This window comes from Bactrocera dorsalis, chromosome 2 (assembly GCF_023373825.1).
Source record: "Bactrocera dorsalis isolate Fly_Bdor chromosome 2, ASM2337382v1, whole genome shotgun sequence".
Lineage (NCBI taxonomy): Eukaryota > Metazoa > Arthropoda > Insecta > Diptera > Tephritidae > Bactrocera > Bactrocera dorsalis.
Window position 1 is genome coordinate 39694797 of NC_064304.1, and position 18110 is coordinate 39712906.

The 18110-nt window shown below is 34.2% G+C and overlaps 1 protein-coding gene across 1 annotated transcript; it reads right to left on the minus strand.

Moving 5' to 3' along the window:
• Positions 1 to 1074: 1074 nt before the first annotated feature.
• On the minus strand, positions 1075 to 6575 carry LOC105222144 (uncharacterized). The gene is made up of 3 exons (XM_011199349.3): positions 6052 to 6575; positions 3462 to 3771; positions 1075 to 3402 (listed from the first exon to the last, which is right to left on the minus strand). Exons 1-3 carry the CDS (start codon positions 6519 to 6521, stop codon positions 2185 to 2187), a joined length of 1998 nt encoding a protein of 665 aa, XP_011197651.2. The 5' UTR covers positions 6522 to 6575; the 3' UTR covers positions 1075 to 2184.
• Positions 6576 to 18110: the final 11535 nt, after the last annotated feature.

Here is an 18110-nt window from a genome sequence, read left to right on the forward strand (position 1 = left end):
TCAAGTATCCAGATTACGTTCTTATTCATGAAAATATTGAATATTTAACAAAAATTTTCTCCAGTCTACAAAATTTCTTGCTGTATTCAATAGAAATATGGTTTTCGTTTCAGAAGTTATTCGCATCGATTATAAAGGGTGATTTTTTAAGAGCTTGATAACTTTTTTTAAAAAAAAAACGCATAAAATTTGCAAAATCTCATCGGTTCTTTATTTGAAACGTTAGATTGGTTCATGACATTTACTTTTTGAAGATAATTTCATTTAAATGTTGACCGCGGCTGCGTCTTAGGTGGTCCATTCGGAAAGTCCAATTTTGGGCAACTTTTTCGAGCATTTCGGCCGGAATAGCCCGAATTTCTTCGGAAATGTTGTCTTCCAAAGCTGGAATAGTTGCTGGCTTATTTCTGTAGACTTTAGACTTGACGTAGCCCCACAAAAAATAGTCTAAAGGCGTTAAATCGCATGATCTTGGTGGCCAACTTACGGGTCCATTTCTTGAGATGAATTGTTGTCCGAAGTTTTCCCTCAAAATGGCCATAGAATCGCGAGCTGTGTGGCATGTAGCGCCATCTTGTTGAAACCACATGTCAACCAAGTTCAGTTCTTCCATTTTTGGCAACAAAAAGTTTGTTAGCATCGAACGATAGCGATCGCCATTCACCGTAACGTTGCGTCCAACAGCATCTTTGAAAAAATACGGTCCAATGATTCCACCAGCGTACAAACCACACCAAACAGTGCATTTTTCGGGATGCATGGGCAGTTCTTGAACGGCTTCTGGTTGCTCTTCACCCCAAATGCGGCAATTTTGCTTATTTACGTAGCCATTCAACCAGAAATGAGCCTCATCGCTGAACAAAACACGCGCGCGAAACACATTTCGAACCGAACACTGATTTTGGTAATAAAATTCAATGATTTGCAAGCGTTGCTCGTTAGTAAGTCTATTCATGATGAAATGTCAAAGCATACTGAGCATCTTTCTCTTTGACACCATGTCTGAAATCCCACGTGATCTGTCAAATACTAATGCATGAAAATCCTAACCTCAAAAAAATCACCCGTTAGAGTGGAAGAATATAGTTTTGGTGGCATTTGTATATAATTTCCGAACTTAGTATGGAAAAGCTGAAAGGTGGAAAATGCGATGGTCCTCAAATGCAGAAATTAATGGAAGATAAAGATTATAACAAAATTATCAAAGTTCTGGAAATTGAATCGTGTACAAGCTTTGTGTTGCTAGTCGAAAATTTTGTACATACCATAAGTACCGAATTATGAAGAAATTGTGCAAAATATGCTGGCAAAATTGAGTAAGAAGTTCGACTATCTGCGCAATCATCAGGATACATTGTGAGGTGCACCAACTATTAATTATTTTAAAACTTTTTTGCTATAATTTGTTATCGGTTATTCGAGCCATGTAAAATTTGAGTGCAACAAGTGAAATTAAGTGTCGAAGCGGCTCCTTTAAAAAGTCGGAAATTGCAGATATCAGTAACTACATACATGTGTCATAAAATACTATACATATTAACTGTGTGCTCTACATATGTTTTTATACTTTGTATAATTTAAAAATATCGCTATTCTAAAAATAACTGATATTTTGAAGTGGTAATATTGCGAATGCACACAGTTGTTAGCCTTTATCAGCGCCAAATTATGTTTCTTTCTTCGATCACTTTATATGTATGATCACGATGACTGGAAAAGATGATTTTCGGGAGAAACTTGAAAGTGTTAAAAAAGCTGCCAAAGAAACGAATTATGCGAGAAACTTAAAATTGAACGAACATCAATACCAAAGGGATATATATTTTAAGAAAGATATCGAAATTAAACACAGATAGTATCTCTATTGTGTAAATTTTTGGACAAGGTTTAGTCTCAAATTTTGTACTCATAACCAAATTTCGTGTGCGGAATTGTTGCGAATGTTGGAAAACTCTTTCTGTGATTCAGTTTTATCAAAAACACTAGCCTACGAGTTGTACAAAGCCTTCAAAACCTTTCGATCTCTTCAACTGTTGAAAATATTACAAAAGTGAAAAGCGTAAATGGGAAAACCATACGAAATATTGCAAAATTGAATTTCGAATTACTAAACGTAGTAGATATTTTTAGTGTGACAATTTCGTATTTAATAAAAGAGTATTAAATAATTATAATAATAAAGGATTATTTGCGACAAATGCAGTATTTTTTCGCTTCTTTCATATCGATACAGTATGCTGTCTGCTCATAGGAATCTAGACGTGAGATATCCTCCACATTAATTTCAATTTTATTTGCAGTCCTATTAAAATTAACCGTTGCTTGGAAATCCTTAAATCCTGGCCGTACAAAGTACCACAATCGGTACGTCAGTTCATTATAACTGTTATTGTCTTTTCTGCTTGTTTTTCGCAAGGCTTGATAAATATTGTTTAACTTGAGAACAGCACATTTTGTTTCAATATTTTTACTAACGAGATATTTATTCATCTCATCAATTAATAAATGAGCAACATTTTTCACCTCTTTATCATTAATCGAAACAATTTCATATAACAAACATGTACACCAGTGATCGGCAATGCCTGCCTTGAGACAAGTACGATTCTTGGGAATTTCACGAAATATGCTGATGCCTTTGGTAGTGCCGTTTAGATAGGGGAATTCTATTACGGGATTAGTCAATTCCAGTATATGCTTCAGTGTTGCATATATATCAAATGGTGATGTAAGACGATTCTTATTCACCAGTAAGGCTTTCACAAATTCGGGATGCTCATTGCGATACCACTGTGGCAATGATATAAACATCATTGGTAAACGTTCTTCTAAGAAACCTGATTTTAATTTCAATAGTGGACCAAAACGCATGCCATGATCAGCAAAAAGGAATACAATAGTACGTTCTAAAATGTTCTCATCTTTCATTCTCACCAGATATTCCAAAATTTTCATATCCATTGTCGCTGGCATGTCGAAGGAATTATGACTAAACGAATTCATCCAGAAAAGTCCGAAAATGGGTTCATCGGTATAGGTAATCGAAAACTGTAGCGCATAGTCGAGTATGTATTGGGCATAATGTTTGCGGCCGATGCAGTCGGGTAGACCGTCTATTTTCTCAACGTGCATATTATTTTCGATACATATTGCAAAAGGTCGTAGATAATAATCGGTTGGTTGTTCCACAAATCCATACCGTCCATAATTAAACGTACTAATTATTGGTACATCTTCGGCGTAAGCGGTTCGATAGCCATAATCTCTGAAATTATTCCAAATTAGATTGCACATACGTTGATTGTAGCCACCGAGTGTTTTGCATTGACACTTCTTCTCGGCTGTAGGTTGATTGTATGAGGTTAAGGCTGCCATTAAATTTGGAAACGTATTATCAGCGATCTAATGGTGAAAATTAAATTTTTATTCGATACGAATTAATGAAGGTTGCTTGAATTTACCTTATTGAAACCCTTCAGCTCAAACCAATCATTTTTCTGCAAATGCGTAAAGGTTTTGGGCATCGTGCGGCGCAGGTTTATGCGGGAGAGGCTATCAATGCCCAATAAAAGCACACTTGGCCGTTTTATTCCAAGTTTCGAAAAATTTTTAGCATTAAATGAATCAGTTAATTTACGATATTGTATAAATGTAAAGGCATCTTTTTGGGTTGCCACTTTCGTTTCGTTACCGATATAGCACTCGGTTATTAAGTAATCGATATGGCGTGGCACCAAAAAATCTTGTTGAAATCGTTGGCAAGATGAAAGTCTACAATGAAGTAAATAATAAAGACTTTAGAGGGTTAGAAAATTGGGAATTAAGCAAGTATGGAAGTATAAAATTTTAAAACTACTTACTAAACTACTTAAATCCACTTTTATGATTTTATGGTATACTACTGTGCCCAAAAAATAAGGTGACATTGTATTTATTTTGAAAATTCTTTATTTATTCTTCCAAATCAATTTCATCCCCTTCAAAGTAATCCCCTCCCGATGCAATGCACTTATACCGACGGATTTTCCAATCTTCGAAACACTGGTTGTAGTCACTTTTCGGGATGGCCTTCAGTTCCGTCTACGCTGCGGCTTGAATCTCCTCGATCGTATAAAAACGGTGTTCCCGGAGCGGTCTTTTGAACTTAGTGAACAGCAAGAAGTCGCACGGCGCCAGATCAGGTTAATACGGTGGTTGCGGAACGATATGGGTTCAGTTTTTGGCGCAATGATCACGAATTACGAGGGCAGTATGGGAGGGTGCATTATCGTGGTGTAAAAACCAAGAATTGTCTTTCCACAATTCCGGCCTTTTTAGGCGGATAGCATTACGCAAATGACGCAAAACGTTCAAATAATATTCCTTGTTAGCTGTTTGACCGGTTTGAAGGAATTCATAATGCACAACACCACGATAATCGAAGAAAACAGTCAACATGACCTTGATTTTTGAGCGACTTTGGCGAGATTTTTTTGGTCTCGGCTCTCTTTTGGCACGATATTCGCTCGATTGATCGGTTCTTTCGGGGTCGTAGGCATAGATCCAAGTCTCATCGCCAGTTATAATGCATTTCATGACACCCTGGTAGTCGGAAAGCATCGTTTCACACACTTCAACGCGACGCCTTTTTTCCAAAAAATTCAATGTTTTCGGTACCAGTCGAGATTTGACGCGCTTGAGGCTCAAAACATCCTTCAAAATGGTATTGGCTGAGCCTTTCGATATGCCAACTTCATCAGCAAGGTCTCTAGTTGTTAATCGACGGTATTTCAACACCAAATCTTTGATTTGTTGAACGTGAGCTTCGTCGGTTGAGGTTGATGGTCGCCCTGGACACTCTTCGTCTTCGACACGTTCACGGCCGGCTTGGAACTCACTAAACCACTTGTAAAAATTTTTTTTAGACATAGCCTTATCACTAAAGGCTTTCTGCACCATCCTCAATGTATCCGCAGCAGAAAATTGATTCCGTAAAAAAAATTGACTATAAGTGAGCTGGAATAATGGAATTTTAGCACCACGAATGAAGAAAACAAACCCACAATGCCGAAAATGTTTCAAGTTATACTTGGAAAAAGTGTAGACGGATTAATTCGAAGAGTATATATTATATTATTGTTGCAGTCGTACGTATATCTCCAGTGCTACCGATCACATTGTGTCATACCATATTGTGTTGGAAAGGTGAGATATTTCATATCGTTCCGTTGAATACTTTCGAAGTTACATACAAATTTGAAAAGCTGAAGAGTGCTTGTAAGTACAAGACCAAACTTTAAACGCGTGTTTCTCAAAATGGTCGGCGACCAACATTACTCGAAAACGGTTAAACCGATTAGTTTCAAATTTCAACACGAGCTTCTTAAATATATTTTTTAGTAATTAATCGAGGAATTTTTCTCACCGATAAATATTTTTTTATAAACAATTTCAGTCCGAAGTTTGGGAAAAAATCGATTTTTTTTAGAAACCGTAATTTCGTCAAATAATTTTATTTTGCTTATTACTTTAGTTTGCTTTTTTAGATTTAACATTACTATAACGAATTTTGTTTTTTTTTTAGATTTAATTTCGGATGATTCAGTTCAGAGATATAGTAGTCACCGTAAAATGTCTTTTTGAGAGGGGCTTCCGGAGGTCAGCAGTAGTTCCTTTCTAAATAAATATTTTTACTAATACTAAGTCTTAAAATACCGATAATATGTGTAAAAAATTGTTCATCAATAAATTTAAAAGTTTTCTCAGAAAAAGTTCTGATTTTCAGCCTTCTAACTTTATTAAACCCTTAAAGTTGCAGACATATGTTTTCCAAGGAGGTACGCTTGTTTTTATTGATATCTTTCATTATCTTGGTCAAAATTAATCGATAGGTAAAACATCCGTTTTTATATTTTCTGCTTAAGTTTGTGAAATATTTGAAAGCTCTGAACTGGTATTTGTGTAAGTTTATGTTGGGGCCAAACAGAAGCTAAATATACTGTGAGTGTAATCAATAGCAAAAGAACATTTGAATATTAGTAAAATTATCTCTTCACCCAAACAAACACTTACTCATAACCTGAGGTGGTGAACTCATATATTCCTGACCGCTTTATTTCCCTATAACAGCAGTACATATCCTCAATATTGTCATCATTTGTATTCGAAACTTCGGCCATTGCCGACAAATTCATATGTAGCTTATACTGCTTGGTTTCGTGTAGATAAATTTGCTGGACGAGAGCTACATCATTTGTACAACTCACATATGTAAACTTTTTGGGATCAAAAATTTCAAGTGCTTCAGAAGAAAATGGATCCACGTAAGGTATTTGGCACTCAGATGTGAGTACGAAATATTCTGTTGGCGCTATGTCGGTTGCAGTGCGATAAAAGTGGCGAGCATCGAGCGTATATAGTATTCGTATAAACAGAATTATCAAACCAATCACTATGATCTGCATTGAGTTCATGATTATTGCCTTAATATGTGTCCTTCGTGATATGTTGCTATTAATTGGTAAATATTTCGATTTCAACATTTTGTTTATTTATTTATGTTACGTGTAGGAACAACTGAGAAGTATCTATAACAAACAAATAATAAAAGTATTTTTTCCAAAACTTTTTGTCATTGAAGTCAAAGAAATTTTCCCTTAAAGTGTTGCCAACTAGCATTTCCGATCAAATGCCTTTAGCTAGATTTAGGATGAAAAAAACGAGTTTTACGCGCTGAAGCTAACTGACCCGAGGACTTTTATGTTACAGCGTTTTGGACGAAGAAAGCTTTTTTGTTTTCATCAAAAAAGGAAAAAAATGTTCGATATTTTCAAAATACTAGAGTGTTCGAATCCATTAAAAATTTAATTTCTTTCATTACCCCCTTAATGAAAGAACTGGTCCAGACTCATGAATTTTAGGCAGTTTTTAAACTAAGATAAAAAAATTAAAAACATTTTTACTATCCATTTTTTTATATGTTTTTTATTGACATTTTAATAATAAAAAAAAATTGTAAGAAAAAAAACAAATTCGTCGAGATACGGGCCGGTGGAGAGGGGGCTTCAAAACAAAAACGGTGCGTCCTGGTTGACGTGATTTCAACCTTTGTAGAGATCTAAAACACAAAAAACAAGAAGATTCTACATTAGTAAGAATGTCGTTATCAGGTTGATCATTTACAAAAAAAAAATAAAAAAATGGCGTCGACTTGAAAAAAAAAATTTTGGCTCTTTTCGAATTTTTTAAAAATATTTCAAATCAAAATTTTTGGAAATCCAAAGCAGACACGATAGAACATTGCATACAGAAGATATATGCCAAATTTCAAAGGAATCGGTTCAGTAGAACTTGAGATATAATGTCAATCACCTCAAAAAAAGTAGTTTCGAGAAAAACGCGTTTAAAGTTTAGGAGACAATTCTAGTGAACACGGACGCCACGTCACAAAATCGGCTGTATCTCCGAAAATAATTCGAATTTTGAAAAATCCTTCCAAGGTCATATTTTTGAAAGTCTAAACTTTCAAAATATGCAAAAAAAAAATCGTTTGTTTTTTTTTTCAAAATCCTAGACCAAAAATCCTAGAGAAATCTTAAAAGTTCATACAATTGAATGTGACCATAGTCGGTTCGGTGTTGCACGGCGGCATTACGAAATGCAAGAGTAGTCAATTAAACACTAATTATATTTCTTTAAAGTGTAATGTTGGCATAAACTATCTATTCCTATCGAACTCAAGTCAGCACTTTCTTTGATTGACTTCATTTCTGTTCATTTCTGTTAAAATGTATTTGTGAACTTAACAAATGAATCGATATTATTATTACTTCCGCTTAGTGATTGAATTCGTCCTCGAGTATTACCATATACAGGTACATTGTATTTACTATCATGATAACAGAATTTAGTAGTTTCTTTTTAGTTAACATTTGACAGATAAGTTAGTTGTAGAGTGACGACTGTTCAAAACCTTAAAATACAGTACAGACGCAATGCAATTTGATCGAAGAGATACTGACCAAAAAAGCGTGTAAAATTTTGATTTGATTGAATGTACAAAAATGAAAAAATGAAAAAAAATGAAAAATGAAAATGTTATCTCTTTGTACTAAGGAATATATCTCAATTTTTACTCAAGTTGCAGCTTGAATGGACGGACAGTCATCCTGATCTTTTATATATAGCCCTATAGCTATCTCGCTTAGTTTTAGGAGATACGTACAACCGATTGCAAGAGTATAAAATGTAATTTGCTTATTACATATGTATGTGTATACTATACTTGTTTATAAAAAAATTAGTTAAAGCTTAAAATTAGTTACTAATATAAATAAGTAATAACAAAAAATTCACGAGTCATAGAGCATGTCCTCAACAGATTTATTCACAACTTCTATACCCAATACCAGGTCCTTCTCCACCAGGCCTTTCCAACGGAGTGGAGAAAGTTATGACTGTCAACAGTGACGCGGGAGCCTAGTCGCAAATGCAACGACTGTTTGTTTCATGACAGGAGATATTTTGTTTTGCCCTCGTTCACTACCAGACCCATTTTCTTCGTTTTTTATCCATTCTGGAGAAAACAGAGCTAACGGCGCGGTTGTTGAGGCGTACGCCAGCAGTTGTATACTCGTATAGAAGATGGTATCTTCTCTATTTAGTTCTGCAGCCTCCTTGTTCGGTATCGGTCAGCTGGGTGAGGTCCTTCCCGATCCTGACGGAGCTGGTTTTGCTCAAAGTCAATTTACATAGCCGTGTTAATTTTGGTGCCAAAAGCAGTTTTAAATCGACGAAGAGGTGGTGTATATTGATCCTATTTACACGGGTCTTTTCCAAGACTTGGCACATGGCTAAAAAAAAAAAGAAGAAAGCCACGCTGATAAGGTCCAATCAGTTTGTTGACGGTGGGCTTTAATCTTTCACATAATACGCTCGATAGAATCTTATATGTGATGTTAACGATGCTTTTCCCATGGTAGTTGGGGCAGATTGAGGGGTCACTCTTTTGATGGATTGGGCACCTAAATTCCAATCGTCGGGCATGATTTCGTCCGACCATATTCTAAAAAGAAGCTGATGCATGCTCCTTATCCCTATTAGTTCTTCGCCGCCGTGTTTGAATAGCTCGGTTGGCAGTCCATCGCCCCCCACGCTTTGTTGTTCTCCAGACGGGTAATTGCTATTCGAACTATTCGGGCAGTGGAACCTCTGCTCTATCGTCATCGATTGGGGAACCGAGTTCGCTTTTCCTGGCGTTATGCTTTCACTGCAATTTAGCAGGCTGTAGAAGTGTTCCCTCCATAATTTTAGGATGCTCTGGGTATCAGTCACTAGGTCACCTCTGGGGTTCTACAAGAGTATGCTCCGGTCTTGAAACATTCTGTTAGTCGCTGCTTATCGTAGAGTGTTACCCCTGTCAGCCAGCTTGCCACGATCTTCATATTCTCGCAATTCGACCTCTCTCTTGTATTGTCTGCAAATGCGTCTCGCTTCCCTCTTCAGCTTTCGGTATCTATCCCATCCCACATGTGTTGTGGTCGATTGTAACGGCAGTCTGTTTCTTCTCCACTGGGACACGGCACTTCTCATCGTACCAGCTATTCTTTTGCCTTTTCCGAAAACCAATGGTTTCGTTTGCAGCTGTACGTAAGGAGCTTATAATGCCGTCCCACAGATCCCTTATACCGAGTTGCTGATGAGAGCTCTCAGAGAGCAGGAGCTAATGTTAGGACCTCGAAGTGTACGCACATCTAAAACACTGGTTACTTTTCGATCCAAAGATAGCTAGGCAGCTTGATGAATTTTCGTATGCTGGAATCTAGCCCCGTCGAAGTCGATCAGCCTCAACCCATTTGGGGTGCGCTTAGGTGCGCTCCAAGCGCTAATAGAAAGCATCTTTGTTTACATCGTTGTTCTCTTCCGTCAGGGCGGGGGCGCAAATAAGCGATATGTTGAAGAACTTCGAACTTCCACCACGAATCCCACACCGAATTTGCCTTTATTTTTACGAGGATATCAATCAGCTGAGCAGCGGCACCTTCCCAATTAAGGGACGGGACATTCCAGGCATGCCCTTAAATCATAGCGCTGGTCCCATAGCCAGCGCGCCACCCTGATAAGGGATGGTTCACCTTCTCACTTTAGCTCGCCTTAAAACGGTTGATCTCTGGCTTCCCAGAGGATACTTGGCTTAAGACCAGAAGTCGTGAACTGCTTGAACCATATGTAAAATATTCGTTTCTGGCCACTCCAAAGTGAATGGTAATCAGAGAACTTTTTTCACTTGCGTGAGCTTCTACACATGGCTCCATCCTCTAGACTACTTTAAGCTTTTATTACTATCAGTAAAGAAGAATTAAAATGCTCAGCATTGATGTAATAAATCTTTTATATTTTCTTTGCTTCTTTTCAATTTCATAAAGTGATGTTATAATCGAGAATAAAACCGAGCAAAAGAAGCGGAAGTAAAACATTCAAGCTAAGCGGTATTGGTTTTGGAAAGTCAAGTTATAAAAATGATTTTTTCAGGCCATTTGTAAGTGAATTTGAAAAAATCCCCTTAGTGATTTTGGATAAGCTTAATATGAAGTGACACTCCAGAGATATCTAAGAAATGTCGTTCATGAATATTCGTACTACGAGCAAACAAACAGACACTGCAGAGACAGGTGTCTCAAGTTATTAAATACATTGACAAAATGATTGTAGTGTGTACAGTAAGAATCTGATAACAGAATGAGTGCCGCTGAGTGGAAATGAAATTGATGTATATAGTAATGTATACATGCATACATACATTCATACATACATACATACATACATAAATACGTACATACATACATACATACATACCTAAATACATACATCCACACAAACTATGTATGATGCTACAACAACATTAAATACATATAAGAGTATTAAGAGAACTTATCGTAACAGCACAATATTGAATAATAAGAGAAATTAGAATAAGTTCTATGTTATTTATGCTTAGTGATAATATAAGAAAATAAAGAAAATCAGTTCTGATTGTGACACTGAAGATTGTGTTTCATTAAAGAATATTAATGGCGACGAGGATTAAAACTTAAACAAAATTTAAGAAGATTTAAATATTGTTTACTCTGTGCACCTAAAAATTGAAAAATTGGTGAATTATACTAACTTCAAAGGCTTAAAAGTTATTAGGAAATACGGAACAATAAATGTGAAAAACGTCAAGTTAAATATAATAAGTAGCAGCATCAAATTATAAATTGGGTGAAATTTGTGAAAAGTGCGTTTGTAATAACGGCCTTTAATCAGGTCAATGAACTTGAATAAGGTGTTTAAAACTGTGTAACAAATCAGTTAAAAATAACTGAGTTTGAACATGACCTCTATGAAGGTTAAATACTGTCTGCTTAAAACTGCAACATATTAGTGATTTTTCTTAGTGCAAATTCAATTGTGACCTCTACGAAGGTTAGAGACTTAGTTCTTACAAAAACAAAAACTCAGAAGTGCAAAAACAATTTCGACCTCTACGAAGGTTAGAGACTAGTTTAATATGAAAACAAAAAAAAATTCAGTGATTCCTCTGAAATACAATAACAATTGCCACCTCTACGAAGGTTAGAGAAAAACTTCTTGCAAAAACAAAAATTCAGTGATTACTCTGAAGTGCAAAAACAATCGGGAACTCTTCGAAAGTTAAAGCATACCGACTTATAAAACAAAAACTACTTACATATATTTGGAATACATAAATACAAAAGCAATTAAATAATACCAATAACAAATTACGGATTCTCTCAAATAAAAATGCAATTGTGACCTCCACAAAGGACATCGAATTCAACAACACAGCACTTGTAACAACGCAACGAACGAGAGCGAGAAGTAAATTCAAAGAACATCAGAAGAAACAACAATTTCAGTAATAACAATAAGTACACCGGCACAAATAGTAGAGTCGACAATCAAATTGCAACGGGAGCAATAAGCTTAGCAGTTACAACACAAAACAACAAGAAGAAACGTACATAGGTAATTGTACGCCAAAAATTACATATGAATGTTTTGTGCTAACCTACATATGTATGTTATCACTGCGCTATTATATATTGTTTGGCTAGCCATTTATCTACATACTTATATATATTTATTGCTTATTCTTACATTTACTTTTAATAATAGTACATAACCTTTTCTTTACGTTATTATTTTAAAACAAATACACTTTTAATAATGGACGCCTTAGAAGTGAGCAAATTTAACCTTATTTTAAGTTGTATTAAAAATATTGAAAGCTTTGATGGCAATGATCAGAATCAACTGCCAGATTTTATAAGTCAAGTTGAAAACATCATACCATCAATTTTGGAATTTGACAATACTAACCGATGTATACTTTTTGGATATGTTAAAAACAAATGCGTTGGCAAAACCAGAGAAGCAATTCATAGATACACTAACGTAACAACTTGGGACATTTTAAAAGACATACTTACAAAGAACTTCGGTGAAAAACTTAGTAGTAATGATTTAATGGACAATCTTAAAACCTGTAGACTACAAGGAACTATAGAAAATTATTATTTTCAAATTAACAAACTTGCAAATAGAATCCATAACAGAAATTTGACTCATGGCGATAACACTTACACAACAAGTGAGATAAACCGAATTTCACTTAAAACATTTAGGGACCATTTACCAGAACCCACTCGCACGATGATATTCGCTAGAAACCCTACGACCTTAGAAGATGCATTTCAAATAATATTAGATGCTAGGCACCAAAGTTACACTCAATTTGGACCAGCAAAACAAGGCTATTTGAGTACAAATACTACAAGAACTGACTTTAGTAATAACTATAGAAACCCTAATAAACCTATAAAAATATTAGCTCCAAGCTATAACAGACAGTACATTAATAAATATGATGAAAGCCATAATACAGATAATGACAACAATTACAATAATCACAACTTTGTGAACAATTATACACCTTTACGCCAAAACCAACGATTTCCCACTGATAATTTGGATCAGTATTATGATAATAACCCTGGTAGCTCAAGATTCACAGGACAAACAAGGCGATCAAATTACTCACAAGCCCCAAATACAAACATACCAAAATATTCTCCAAACAATAATCTGTATCAAACTAGGCAGTCTAATTTAATAAATCATAATAAAAGTTTGAACAGTTCTAATCAACAAGTGGTACCAATGGAAATTGGAAATTCCAATGTAAATTTTCCTATCGTGGGCGAGGAAACCTTCCTTACATAATAATTAATAACCCCATAAAAAAACTAAAATTCATAATCGATACTGGCGCAGAGTTCAGTATAATTAACCCTGATATTTGCCATCCAAGATTGAAGCGAAATGTAAATGTAATAGCAAAAGCTTTAGGTACAAAAATATTGATAACAAAACTTTGTTCATTTCCGATATTTAAAGAATTCAATTTCAACAATTATTTCTGTGAGTTTTTAGAATATGCTTTTAACAAAAATTTCGATGGATTAATAGGAAATAATATTTTGAAAGACTTAAATTGCGTCATTGATTTGAATAACAGACAATTAATAACAAAAAATGCTGTTATGACTTTATATTTATCTGAAGAAGAAGAATCTTATAACGAAATGTCTTATAAGGAAAACTACTTTGAATTCTTTAATTCCGAAATCGAAAATTATAATATTACAAAAGTTATTAAATTAAACCATCTGGCAGATTATGAAAAAGAGAAGTTAGTGAAAATATTAAGAAAATATAAACATGTTTTTTATGACAAAAATACTAAATTAACATTTACAAATGAAATAAAGCATAGAATTATAACAAAACATGATATGCCAATATATTCAAAATTGTATAGATACCCTGAGATACATAAGGAAGAGATAAATAATCAAATTGAAAACATGTTAGAACAAAATATTATTAGACATTCTCATAGTCCATATAATAGTCCTATATGGATCGTACCAAAAAAATTAGACTCGTCGAATAAACAAAAATGGCGCATTGTAATTGATTATAGGAAGTTAAATGATGTCACTGTCGAAGATAGATTCCCTATACCAAATATTGACGATATATTCGATAAGCTAGGTAGATGCCAATATTTCACGACTCTGGACTTGGCCAAGGGTTTTCACCAAATAGAATTGCGTCCAGATGACATTCCAAAGACTGCATTTTCAACAACTACTGGGCATTACGAATTTTTACGTATGCCGTTTGGGCTTCGTAATGCACCAGCTACGTTTCAACGACTGATTAACAATGTATTGAAAGAATACATTGGTTCAATCTGTTTAGTGTACTTAGACGACATTCTAATTTTTTCGACAAGTATTGAAGAGCATTTAGAAGCGATTAATAAAGTATTAAAGCGTTTGAGTGAAGCCAATCTAAAACTTCAAGTTGATAAATGCACATTCCTTGTAAAAGAAACTGAGTTTTTAGGTCACGTTATCACTCCCAATGGCATCAAACCCAATCCGGAAAAGATAAAAGCTATTCAAAAGATTTTATTACCTAAAACTCAAAAAGAAATTAAATCATTTTTGGGCATAACAGGCTACTATAGGCGCTTTATTAATGATTATTCTAGAATAGCGCACCATTTGATTAAATATCTGAAAAAAGGCGCAAAAATTAACATACATGATAAAGACTATAAAGCGGCATTTGAAAAATTAAAGGTACTGATACAAAATGACCCTATACTGGTGCATCCAGATTTTAATAAAACGTTTACGCTTGTTACCGATGCAAGCAATTTTGCATTAGGAGCAGTACTGACGCAAGGAAATAAAGTTATTTCTTTTGCCAGTCGAACTCTAAATGGACACGAAAAAAACTACAGCACAATAGAAAAGGAGTTGCTGGCCATCGTGTGGGCCACGAAATATTTCCGACCATACATTTTTGGCCGTAGATTTATTATTAAGACAGATCATCGTCCCCTTGTTTGGCTCAACAGTATAAAAGAACCGAATTCGAAAATCCAAAGATGGAAAATTAAGCTAAACGAGTTCGATTTTGAAGTTAACTATATAAAAGGAAAAGAAAACGTAGTAGCTGATGGACTTAGTAGATTAAGTTATGAGCCAGCTGATAGTGAAATAGAGCTGAATCTAAATGAAATTTTTGAGGAAGATGCCAATACAGTACATAGCGCAGAAAGCGATGATACTGATTACATTAAAATAACTGAAAAACCAATTAATATGTTTAAAATTCAAATAGTCATCCAAAAGTCTAATGTCGATTCTGTAAAAACTCAAATATTATTCAAAAACAAAGTTCGTTATAACGTAAAGGTAGCAGATAAAAGTAGTATTTTAAATTTCATGAGAGAGAAACTACCTGTCAAAGGACTTGCAGTAGTTTTTTGTCCAAATATTGAGTTATACCTCGAGTTTCAATCTAACTTCATTAAATATTTTGTGAAAAATAAAAACCTTAAAATATTAAAATCAAACATGCTTATACAGGATATAACCGACAGAGAACAGCTTTTGCAATTAATAGAGAAAATTCATTATAAATATAATCACAGAGGGATAAATGAGGTTTTTGAGGAGTTAAAAAATGATTATTTTTACCCAAAATTACAAAAGGAGATACAAAATTACATTAACAATTGCAATATTTGCAAACTTGCAAAATTTGATAGAAATCCAATAAAACACAATATATCAATAACACCTACCCCAAATAAACACAATGAAATCGTTCATGTAGATATATGGTTTCCACAGCGGGGCATGATGTATCTGACAAGCATAGACAAGCTAACGAAATATGCAACTGCCCACTATCTGGAAGATAGGACGTGGGTATCGATACTCAAAGCTCTTAAGCAAAGGATTCAATATTTAGGAAAACCAAATCTGCTTATATTTGATAACGAAATTGACACTGCTACAATTAGAGAATTTTTAAAGAATCAAGACATACAATTTCACACAACAACAGCTTATTTAAAAACAGGAAATGCAGATGTGGAAAGACTGCATGGTACTCTCAACGAGCATATTAGACTCTTTAATGCTGATCCAGATAATAAAGACGATATTTCCGAAAAGGTTTATAAAGCTATAATATCATACAATAATACTATTCATTCTACTACTAAAACACGACCGATCGATCTTATAAATAACTTAGTTTCACACGAAGAATTAGCTAAACTTTCCCAAATAATACACACAAGAAAGTCTGAAAGAATACGTATGTTAAATCAGAAAACCAATAGAGTTGCAACGGAAGGTTTTGCCAATGACGTTGTAAAAAATAATAGAGTAAGTAAATCAATGCCTAAGTATAAAAAAATTACAAATTATACACAGGAGGGAAACTATTTATTGTCTAAGGATAATAAATTTAAAAAAATATATAAATCTCAAGTTAAAAGAAAGAATAATTGTTAACATAAAATTTTATTTACATTTTGAATTACCAGGTACTGTTAATTCTAGTGGTGGAGGAGTAATGTATACATGCATACATACATTCATACATACATACATACATACATAAATACGTACATACATACATACATACATACCTAAATACATACATCCACACAAACTATGTATGATGCTACAACAACATTAAATACATATAAGAGTATTAAGAGAACTTATCGTAACAGCACAATATTGAATAATAAGAGAAATTAGAATAAGTTCTATGTTATTTATGCTTAGTGATAATATAAGAAAATAAAGAAAATCAGTTCTGATTGTGACACTGAAGATTGTGTTTCATTAAAGAATATTAATATATACATATGTATGTAATTAACTGTTTGAGTTATTAATAAAACAGTACAGTAAAATGTTGTACACAGCAAACAAAAGTGACAACTACTGTTTGTCTGATTGTAGTGGAGCGCTGGGAGGCCGATAGTATCATTGGAAGCAATTGAAATTTGAAGATATTCGTTTTCGTCAGCTGTTAATTCTGGAAGTATGACTACACTAATGAATGCTACTGCATTCTACGTACATACACTTCTATTTCTATGCATGTACTTATATGGAGCCACAATTGTAGGTTATCACAGCAGACAATCTGCTAAAACGATACATAAAGGAATTGCTTGAGCAAAGCACAGTTCACACAACATTATTGTTGTTTATACATTCGAAAGGGATGTAATTAGTAAGGATGAAAAAATTCGTAATGAAATATTCATGGCCATTATACCGATCAGGCGCTCGTCTGCGGTGACAGATGCTACTGGTGTTGTCATCTAAGCGGCCTTTTTGTGGCATGCGCTCTAAATAGATAATTGCTTTGAGGTTGTGTATGTGTAAACTAGTGCACACATACAAAAGTATTTACTGTTTATTTGCTAACAATTATATCATGCGATCGATAGCTTACGTTAGAGTACCGTAATTAAGATAAGATAGACATATTAAACGGAATTGTGGTATTATTCACAGAAATCTAATTGCTAAAAAAGATATTGTTTCCACTTGACCATAACGGCATTTAGATGCATGTAGGTATGTATATACATATGTATGTATGTGTATGCCGCAATTACCACAATTACAATAGTTGATAATGCAGATAAGAAGGGATTAATTGTCTTCTAAATTACTTAGAATTGCACTTTACAAGCAGAGATTAAGACGAAAAGCAAATGATGTGTGAGAGTTTATTTCATTTCTTCTTCGTTAATTCTGCGGAATCGGCAACAGTTTCTGCAGAGCAGCAAAGATTGTGCGACCCTATCAGAAAACGAGTTCGAAGTTAATATTATTCCTATATTAAATTCAAAATGGATTATATTTGTTTATATTTACTTTACTTGTATATCACATTATGACTTATTACATTAGCATGTAATTTCATATCTAAAGGGTCTTCCAACAAGAACGACATGATGATAAATGAAATAAAATATTCAAATTTCGTCAACTTGGTTTTGTTTCGTAGAAAAAAAAACGATTTAATATTTCTATAGGTAATACCTTTAAATTCATATTACAATTAGTCTTTGAGATACCACCAAACTTGTAGTAAAAATATCTTCTAGTAATGAATTTTTTAATCTCTCAGCCACGGAGAAATTTGGAATTACTGTAGCAGTGAAA